At 26.1% G+C, this 11,552-nt stretch overlaps 2 protein-coding genes across 2 annotated transcripts; both read right to left on the bottom strand.

Moving 5' to 3' along the window:
* Window positions 1–8: 8 nt before the first annotated feature.
* J3458_020789 (uncharacterized protein) lies at window positions 9–278 on the bottom strand (the record flags this gene model as incomplete). The annotated part of the gene is made up of 1 exon (XM_066122236.1): window positions 9–278. One exon carries the CDS (start codon window positions 276–278, stop codon window positions 9–11), a length of 270 nt encoding a protein of 89 aa, XP_065972863.1.
* A 491-nt stretch (window positions 279–769) lies between these two features.
* On the bottom strand, window positions 770–1,282 carry J3458_020788 (uncharacterized protein; the record flags this gene model as incomplete). The annotated part of the gene is made up of 1 exon (XM_007813221.2): window positions 770–1,282. One exon carries the CDS (start codon window positions 1,280–1,282, stop codon window positions 770–772), a length of 513 nt encoding a protein of 170 aa, XP_007811412.2.
* Between the last annotated feature and the right edge of the window lie 10,270 nt (window positions 1,283–11,552).

The following is an 11,552-nucleotide window of genomic DNA, read 5'->3' as shown; positions in this document are numbered from 1 at the left end:
AGGAGAGTTCAAGAATGTTGTAGGTTAAATCCCGCATCAATGACTGCCTTCCGCCCACCATCAAGATTTACTACGTTGAATCCTTTCTGGCTAAGAATTCGGTAGTATCCGCGATAACAGACGTAGTAGTACACAAGTACTGGAATTGACTTATTCAGGGTGGCTACACGATCCCTCAAAGTATCGAGGGCGAAGTTGACTGCGTTCCGAAGGTGCCCCGTCGAGAATTCTTCGGCAGATCGAACATCTATGACTTGCCAATCGCTCAACTTCTTCATGTTGAGATCTTCCGGCGTGTACGACTCGGTAGTCTTCACGCATCACGTTGGATGCTACAAACCCAACCATATTGACTGGATCTTTGGCCGAGCTGTATGGTGGCGCATACCCAGGTTCAAGATGTTCCAAGTCGAAGACCGTCATTCTAACTTGTATGGCCGTCGCCAATACATCAATACGCATATCCACGCCTGCTCTCCCCACTGCTTGTACTCCCCAAACTCGCCCCGTGTTCTTAAAGACTGCCTTGATCGTGCCGATATTGCCTCGATAGTGCACCAACTTGCCGGATATGTCGTCAGCTGCGAGTTGTCCTTGCCGATCTGCTGGTCCACCCAAAGCAACGATGCTAGGCTATTTCAAGATCATATGCTCCGTCTCAGCCATATTCCCCACGGCGTATATATCTTCGTCGGAAGTTTGCATATGTATATCAACCTTGACACCACGCGTTCCGACTTCCAAACAAGTCTGCTTTGCTAGCAATGTTCTAGCCCTCACCCCGACCGCGAGAATAACCAACTCGGCCGGGATCTCTCCCGTTGCTAGCTAGGACCACGTGAGACCTCTCGATTCTCCCTACGCCATCATGAAGGAATAAGTCTGCCCCGTGGCGCTTGAGCTCGGCGTGGAGAATCTCTGCGATATCTGCATCCGCAGGAGGCAAGGCATGTGGCAATTGTTCAAATATTGAAACTTCAAAGTTCACCTTTTGCAGGTTTTCGGCAGCTTCAAGGCCAATGAACCCACCGCCGATGATGCATACATTGCAGATGTCTCTGTTCAACATCAGACCTCTAACTTCTTGGAGGTCCTCGGGGGTCCATAGAGTTACCACATGACTTTGGGCTTCTCCATCAATCGGAGGCCGAACTGCCTGAGAGCCTTGAGATAGTATAAGCTTGTCGTAGTCGAACTGACGAATCTCGTCCTCCGACAGTTCTTGTGCTAATTCTTTCGTTTGTGCGGTCAATTTCAGTGACTTCAGTGTTGAGGTAAACATCAATGTTAAAACGCTCCTTGAAATACTTTCGGCTGTGCAGAATGAGTGAACCGTCCTCCTTGATAACGTTTCCGAGAGCGTAAGGGATACCACAGTTTGCGTAGCTAGCATAAGGGCCTTTTTCGAACACCGTAATAACCGCTGATTCATCGAGACGACGCAGCCGGGTGGCTGCTGACATGCCCCCAGCGACGCCACCGTCTATGATGACTTTTTTTTGACATGTTTAAATATTTTGTTTCACAAGATTGAGAAATGGCTACAACTAATATGGCGAATAGCAATGTTACAAAACGCATCACAGATCCCTATATATATATATATATATGTGTGTGTGTGTGTGTGTGTGTGTGTGTGTGTATGTGTATGTATGAAGCCAAGACTCGCGTCGAAATGGTCAGGTCATATCAGCGTGGTGTTATGCCTGGCAATATACATTTTTTATGCCTCCAAATGGCGTTTCATCATGCGCTTTATGTCTAATGGCGCACGAAGCTAGGTGCGTGAGGAGGTTGCCGCCACTAGATGCTGAGTGCGAAAACGTACAGCCACCGGTTCACGTCGTCGGAGCAGACGTGGGATCGTACTACACCGAATCGAGCTACTCTACTCGCAAAAATAGTATCAAAAACAAACAACATAAGTGTCATCTTAATAAAAGTCATGTTTCAGTATAAGTCGCAGTGATCATCTGTTATGGGCCGCCGTGCTGTTAAGCTGTAGGGAAAAGGGGATATGCTGAAAATCGCAATTCTTACGACAATTGTCAACGAACTGAAAGCTACTTCGCACGGAACCGTAACACGGACTTGGTAGACGCGGTAATAATGACCCAAGCCAAGAAGCACCATTTTCCAGATTAGGGACAGTTGATTCAATGATCTCCTGGGAACAGTAGCATCCAAGTTCAAGAATCTGGCTTGAGCTGGTACACGGGGCCGAATGCTTGTTTTGTCTGCTTGGTAGCCCGATGATTGTTTAGAATGAATTAGGACGAGGGAAACTTGTTCAGAAAAAAAGGGTTGATTTTCAGGAAAGTAAGAATATGCATCTTAGGGCAGGTTAACATCCGCTGAGGTCAATGCATAGAATACGCCGATACTTGGTAGATATAGTACCAGAATCGCAGATTTAACCGAGTTTATAAATGTTAGTGACCCACGTAAGAATCTCGTATGAACGAAGACCGGAGAGCTACTCAAGTAGCTGGTCAGGCGGCCATATGTAACATTTCTAGGAACCTAGAATACTGTCTTTGTCTGTTACACGGAAAAGGCCCAACAGATCGCGAAGCCCAACAAAGGGGCTTCGCCAATATAGGACATGATGGTTACACAGCTGGAACACGTGCCCGGGCTAGAGCCCTAGGCCCGGCCGTTCCCCTCATGTATATATAGAGGTCACCTTTCCCTTCCTTCCTTGAGGGAACTCAGGACCTTTGATATCCTACGAGATTATTATTGAATTGAGCCCCTTTTGCTCCAAGCCCTCTATCGAGCCCTTCAAAGATTTCCTCACCTAAAATACCACCCATGACTGAGCTGATCACCTGTGACAAGGGCAGGGTGACTGGGCCCGGAACATTTAGTTTAATTTAATGTTTAATAAACGACTTTAGGGTATTAAAGATCCTTGGTTTTCCAAGAGGCCTTGAGGGACCAAAGGTCTCTATATATATAAGAAGTCAGTGAGCCCTAGTAGCCTGAGGCAGCCCTTGCCAAGGTCCGACAACGGTCTCTCGTGATACCTTTCTTTGTTGTTGTGTAACATTTGATATCCGATACCTTTGTCCAGGCCTTGGTGGTGTGACATCAACCTCTGGTCGTAGTTGCCCGGAGTTTATGTGTCACAAGTTCGGTTGTTAAGTTAGCGCTGAAACTTCTACCCTCTCCAAAATCAAATTCAATTCCAAATCCTTGTGGCGTCTCCGTCATCGGGACGGGCGGACATGCGCTGTTTGCGCCCCTGGGCCTGACCACGGCGGCCTTTTCGGACCGGATCGTCTTGAGCACCTTGCCGTTCTCCGCAATACGATTGGAGAAGTACTCTGATCCATCTGCCGCCCACGCATCGAACTACATGACCGAGTGCGGTCGCAGGTGAGTATAGCCCGCAGGAGGAGATAAGGGAGACGAGCAAGTTTGTCTAAGAATCTCCCCTCCATACCGCACACTTGTCAGACCCCAAGGCGACTCTTCTGACTATGCAAAAGATCTTGTCGAAGAGCTCCCCTTGCATATCAGGCAAGAGATCCCACAAACCAATGTGATGGAGTTTCTCGGAAATCTGCCGAAAGACCATGCAATTCTTCAACAGCTTACGGAGGTCTCCAAAGCCAAGTTCACTAAGGCTGTCGGGGCGCAGGCTTCTCGTGCAGTGCCAGAATAGATGGAAGATGGGATCTGAGTCCCAAACCACTCCCCACAATATCGTTGACAGAACTTAGCAGAATGAAGCAAGGATGCGGTCTGCAACATTCTTTTCTCAAGAAGGACTAACTTTGTGTTTCCCTTCTGCCTGCCACCTGAAAAACTCAAGTTGATATCTATTGTAGCTATTATCACCTCATCTCTATAAACGTAAAGCTATGAGCGCGTGCGTAGATCACTAGGCAACTTGATTACTACCGAATCTGTAAACGCCAGAGAATAATTAACCGCAGCAAGAAATCAGAGTAGGACAGTTCGTTAAGCTCATCTCGCTTGTTGCAAGTCTCTGCCCAGGTGTAACACAATTACATGAGGGCTACGATCACGAGACCCAGGGCATGAGGCTCACCGACTTCTTGTATACATAGAGCTTTTAGGGTTATCTAGGCGTTGAAGAAACTAAGGACTTCTAATACTAAAGACTGTTATAGATGGATTGAGTTATTACTCCAAGCCCTCACTAAGCCCTTGTCATATCAGGCCAGAGCACAAGCCGAGCCAGCTCGGCATAGCTCTCTACATCCTACGGACTAGTAATGTTTACAATTGTCCAATGTCAAGCCTGCTATGCGTGGCAACAGGTTTACAAAAGAAAACGTATGTAAAGACAGGTGTAAGGTGTGGTTGTCGCCTATAGGCGTTCTAGTGACATGGAGGTCACGTAGCAATGTAGGCACGGGCCGTAACTTGAACCTGACGATAGTTACACAAGGGCTCGAGATCTAGATGAGGCCCTAGGCCCCTAGGCTCGCTTGCTCACCGCTGTTTTTGTATAAACAAGAGGCTTGCGTGTAACCCTGGCTTAGGTACGGCTAAAACATAGTGTTACTAGACGTGTTACATGATCATCTGGCTTAATTTTTTCATTACTTAATTAACTTAATGCAAGAGCTGAAATACACGTAACAAGAATCTATAGTAAAAGCTAGCTACCAAAGATGTGATGAAGGATGAAGATTCTAGAAAAGTAGTGGAGACTAGAGTGTAAAAGGTCCACGGGTACCCGTGTAGGTTGCTTACTCGTAGGCTTTAAGTAGGTATAAGTAAAAAAAAAAAGACTTAAATAAATTTATAAGAGAAAATAAGATACTTATAATTATTTATTAAAAATATTAAATGTTTTTAAATACTTAAATAAAACTTATATAACTTACTTTCTTTATATTAAACTATAATAATTATTATTATTAATTAAGTATTAAAGTATTATACTTTACTTTATATAATACTTATATAAGTATAACTTAAAATCTTTATTATTATTAATTAATACTTTATAAGAGTTTATTAAGTTATATCTTATTTTCTTATTTAAATATATTAATTCTTATATTATTTACGTTAAGTATATTATTATTTAATATAAAATATATAAGAATATTTAACTTACTTATTACTTTAATTTTTTAAGATAAATATAATTAATTTAAGAGTATATTTAAGTATATTTATTAAGTTTTATCTTATCTTTTTATTTTAAGATATTAATCTTTATATTATTTACGTTAAGCGTATTATTATTTAATTTAAAAATACTTAAATTACTTATTACCTTTAAAGTAAATATAATTACTTTAAAAGTATATTTATTAAGTTATATAATAATTAATTATAATAATTATTTTATTATATTTCTCTTTATTATAATAACTCTCTTTTAATTAATTAAATATTTCTTTTAACTTATATATATAATATAATAAATATTAAATACTTTATATATTATCTCTTTTATATATAAGTATTTTAAGCTAATATTAAATTAATTAAGTAAGGTTTCTTTAATATAAAACTTATTAAAATTAAACTTAAACTTAATAATTAAGCTTTAATTTAATCTTTTAAGCGTATAATAATAATTAATATATTAAGCGTATTAAAAGAAGTATTATTTTTATCTTATACTTTAAGGTTTATACTTTAATTAATTTCTTAATACTTAACTTTACTTATTAAATTAAAAGGCTTTAAGGTATCTTTAGAAGATAATAATATTTTATTATATATAATTAATAAAAAAGAAAAGCTATATAATATTTAACTCAAAATATTAAAGCTTTTTATTTATTATATATATAACTTACTCTCTTTAAGTTAATTTACGTGTTAAGTAAGTAATTTCTTATTTATATTATAATTAGCTTAATTTAAGTAATAAATATAAGATAAATACTTATATTAATATTATACTTATTTAATAAAAAATAACTTATATTATTAGGCTTATTTAATATATTTAAGTCTCTAAGTATCTTTTATAACTTATATAAGCGTTATTATTATATTATTATTAGAATATTAATATTTAAGAAGTAATCTAATAATAATAATAGCTATTAATTAATTTTATAATTATAAATTAATATAAAAAAATAATTTATTAGTATCTTAATTAATAAATAATATTAATTATAATAATTAATATTATAATAAATACTTTAAGAGTACTTTAATAATATAATACTTAATTAAATAATAAGATAATTTTAGGTTATTTTTAAGATATTTTAATATAAAAGTTACTTTAAAATTTATTATTAAAAGCTATAAATATCTTTTAATATATTCAAATATTTATAAAAAAAAGTCTAATAAATAATATAAGAATACTTAAGATTTATTAGTCTTATTTATAAAATATAATATTATTAATAAAAATAATTATTAAAAATAATTTATAAAATAATTATATCTTTTAAAAGTTAAAGTTAAAGACTTTAATAAATAACTTACTTATAATATATAACTATTAATAAGTTTTATTATAACTTTAATAATATATTTTTATATACTTTTACGTAAATACCTTTTAATTAATATAACTTAATTATATTACTTAATTATTTAAGAAATAATAGGCTTAAATACGCTTAATAGTATTAATTTATATACTTAATATTAATTAAAGTAAGTAAAGCTATAATAATATATATATCTTTATCTTTATATAAAAGAGTATTATACTTATTAGCCTTCTTTTTTATATTATTAATTATTTATTATAAGATTATATATAAGACTTTAAATAAGCTAAGATTCTATATATTAAGTTAACTTTATATAACCTCTTAAATAATATTAAAATATTAATATATAAATTATATTATATTTTAAGAGTTTAAAAGTATTAAACTAATATTATAACTTATAAAATTTATAAGCTATAAAAAATTATATTAATATTAATAAGATAATTAACTTATTTTTAATTCTTATTATTAAATTTACTCTCTTAAAAAGTTATATTAATATTAAGAAAAGTATTAATTAATTAATAAAGCTTATAAGCTTATAATAATATTAAAGTAATGAAATTCTATTAAGTAATAATATTATATTATTAATTATAATAAAGTATACTTTAAGTATTAGTTATCTTATATATTTATAAAGGTTACTTATATCTTATTACTTTAAAAAAAATATAAGATAAGATTTTAAATTTATAAAAGTATTAATAAAAATAATTAATAAAAATACTAGATTTATAATAATAAGATATATAAAAGTATAAATAAATATCTTATACCTTAAGAATAATAATTAATATTAAATTTATATGTATTTTACTTATACTTTTAATAATATTTTAAAGATAACTCTTAAGATTATTATTAAGCTTAATAATTTCCTTTATTTTAAGCTTATAAGTATTATTTTAATAATTTATACTCTTTTTAATTATTATTATCTTAATAGTATAAATAACCTTTTTAATAATAAAATTTAAAATATATATAATATAATAAATAAAGTAAATCTTAGATTATTATTATTTAAAAGAAATGTACTATAAAATAGCTTTATAAAGGCGCTTTAACTTAAGATAAAAGCTATTATTATTAATAATAAATTTCACTTTCTTTAATAAATAATATAATTATAAATTATTTTATTAAAGATAATAAATAATCTCTTAATTTTACCTTTCTTTAAATATATTCTTAAATATATTAATTAAATTAAAAGTAATTATTTAAAGATTTTACTTTATATTAATAAAGTAATATAATATATTAAGTATTATTTAAGTTTAAATATTTTTAATTTAATTATTAATTATTAATAATATTTATAATTCTTTTATAATATATTATAAAAGAGATTATTATATTAATACAATATAATTATAAATATATTTTATTATTAATAAAGTATTAAAAATTATAATACTTAAGTAAAGAAATTTAAGAATATTATTAAAAGTAAAATTTAAAATAATATTTATAATTAAGTATATTTAAGTAATAAAAACTAATAACTTCTTTAGTATTTACTAGTATTATTTTAATATTTTAACCTATAAATTAATTAATAAAATTAATATATATAAATAATATATTACTTACCTGAAATTCTTATTTTATATCTTTAAAAGAGTTTAATAAGCGATTAATTTTATAAAACCTAACTTTAATAAAATATTTTAATATAATAAATATATTATTATTAATTTAAGAAGTAAATAAGTAAGTAAGTATAATATAATAATAATTATATATAACTTTTAATATATTATTTAATTATTACACGTCTTATATAAAGAACTTTTATATATAAGACTAATAAAAGAATTAAAATATTCTTCTTATAATTAAGCTTAATAATAAAGTTATTAAATAAGTAATTATTTATTATTAATAAAATTTAATTATTAATTATTAAGTTATAAAGTTTAATTATTAAGTAAAGTCTCTTATATTATATAAAAGATAATTAATATTTATAATTCTCTTTAAATTAATATTTAATAGGTAAATTATTAATAATAAAGAAGAGAAAAATAAATGCTTTTAAATATTATTATTAAAATTAAAATTTATAATAAAAAGAAATAATAAAAAAGGTTTAATTTTAAAGCTTTAATAAAAAGGTAATAAGTAAAAATAACATATAAAATTTCTATTAAGTAAAAATAAGTATATAACTTACAATAATTTTATATCAAATTTTCTTATTATAAAACCATATATTTTTATTTTTTATCTCTTTTTACTTTTAAGTTTTTATTTATTAAATATAAAATAATAATCTTACTTATATAAGTATTAATTAACTTAAGTAATATATAGGTAAGTATTATATATTATATTTTTTATTCTTTTAATTATTTAAAATAAGTTTAATTATAAAGTAAAAGATTAAAATATATTATTATATAATAAAATTTAAGTTAATATTAAACTATAAGACTTATTAATAGTACTTAAAAGGTAAGTGAAATATTATATATAAGTTTATCTTATATATTTATTTAATAAATAAATATTAATATTTCTCTTTTTAATAAAACCTATAATAAATCTTCTTAAAAAAGCGTATTAAAAGACTAGTATTATAATTAAGTTTATTTTAATATATTATTAAAAGAATTATATACTTAATTAATTTTATAATAAAGTTTTTTATAATAATAATATATATAATTTAGAATATATTAAAATTATATAATATAATAATTATTACTTATATAATTAAGTTAAATCTTTAATAATAAATAGCTTAAAAAGAGAAAAAAGTTATTTATATTACGTATAATATTTTATATTACCTATAAGCTATAACCTTATAAAATAATATAAGCTAAGAGTTATTAGATTTATATTACTAGAAAGTTAAGCTAATAATTAATTATTAAAATTAATTAATGAAAATATACTTATAATTTATTTATTATTCTTAATATTTTTATTTTATAATATTATTAAGAATTTTTTAAATCTTTAACTTTAAATTAATATTTAAAATAACTTTCTTATTTTATTTTTTAAGTATTTAATACTTTATATTCTTTAATTCTTTTAAAAGTTACTTAAAGCTTTTAATTACTTTAATAATTTAATTATTAAATATAATAAATTAAAAATAAGTTAAATTAAGTAAATTCTCTTACTTTAAAAACGTAAAGAGTTAAGTTACGTTAAAGTTATATATATAACTTTAATTATAAATATTATAAATTATATTAATTTTACTTAACTATTAATATAAATAATATAAGCAGTTAATTTATACGTATTATTTAATTAAGAACTTTTAATAAATTTTATAATATTATTTATTTATTTATTTAAGTATACTAGAGCTTTTAAAGCTATTCTAATATATTAACTCGTATTTTAAGTAGAAAAACTCTTAGAGAAAGAAAAACCTACTTATATTTATAAAGCTTTTCTTACCTTATACCACGTTATAATATAAGGCGTATTTCTTCTTATATAAGTTACAGGTATTAATTATTTACTTTCGCTTATTCTTAACCTATTATCTTAATTTTTCTATAGTATATTATATTATAGCTATAATACGTGCTAGCTTAATTTTCCTTTACCTTAAAGCTTTAGGCCTATTAGCTAATTTTTAAGGTAAGCTTAGCTTAATTTCACCCCTAAAACTCACGTGTTTAGGCATAGGTTAACCCCTTTTCCAGGTAATTAAGCCGAAAAATTAAAGGTACCTTTAACCGGGTTTAAACCGGCTTCTTATTAGGGCTAAGGCAGGGCTTTATAGCGTTTAACTACTACGCTACGAAGGCAATTTTATAATATTACTTAAAAATAATTAATAAAAATAATTATAATAATTAATTACTAAAGGTAAGTATTTTATTATACTTAATATTATTAACTTAACTTATATAATATTTTTTTATAATATAAGTAAGTAATAAAGTATTAAATTAATAACTTTATTAAATTAAATACCTTTAAAGTATTAAGCTATAAAAGGTATATAAAATTAATAATATTAAATATTTATTATAATATTTAATATAAAGAAAAACTCACGTAATATTAAATTATTTATACTTTAAAATAATAATCTCTCTCTTATAATTAAGTAAGTATATATAAAATTATTAAGTTTTAAATTAAATTATCTTTAATATCTTAATAATTATATTATATATAAGCTTAAATATAATATAATTATTATTTTAAATTAATATTAATAATATAAATAAAATAATAGCAATAAAACTTACCTTAATTTTTTTAATTTAAATATTTTAAAAGCTTATTTTTATCTCTTAAATATTTACTTTTAAAATACCTTTATTAAAATTTCTTATTATATTTATATAATTTATAATATTATTATTAATATTCTTTTAATTTAAATTCTTATTATCTTTATTTTATATTAATTTAATAAGTATTATATTATAGCTTTAATTTAAATATAATTACTTTTTTATATTAAATTAATTAATATAAATAATTATTATAATTAAATAATATATATTATTTTACTTAAACGCGTTACTTAATTTCTTTTTTAAGAGTATTATATATTATTTTTAATACTTTCTTATACTTTATAATATTACGTAATTTTTTTAATTTATAACGTTACTTAATATATATAATATTTTACTTATTTTCTTATTTATACTTAATAAAGGTTAATTATAATTAATATTCTTTTACTCGCTTTATATATTTATATATATATTTTATAAAAGCTTAAACTTAACTTTATACTTTTTATTACTTAAATTAAAAGGTTAACTTAATAAGTAAAAATAATTAATATAATTATATATATATTATTATAAAAAATATTAAAATGAATTATAATTATAGTATTAAATTAATATAATATTACGTTAAAATAAAACTTTTAAAAAAAAGAATTTATATAATTATAAGTATAACTATTAAAAATAATTAATAAAATTTATATTTTATAATAAAAATAATATAAAAAGATATATTAAAAGTAATAAAATAATATATAAAAAGTTAAAATATATAAAATCTAATAATAAAGTAAATATAAGAGTAAAATAAATTATATACTTAAAGACTTTACTTTTAATATAGCTTTTATTAACTATT

The sequence above is a fragment of the Metarhizium acridum genome (genome assembly GCF_019434415.1).
Source record: "Metarhizium acridum strain ARSEF 324 chromosome Unknown scaffold_574, whole genome shotgun sequence".
Lineage (NCBI taxonomy): Eukaryota > Fungi > Ascomycota > Sordariomycetes > Hypocreales > Clavicipitaceae > Metarhizium > Metarhizium acridum.
This window is presented reverse-complemented; position numbering and strand designations above follow the sequence as displayed.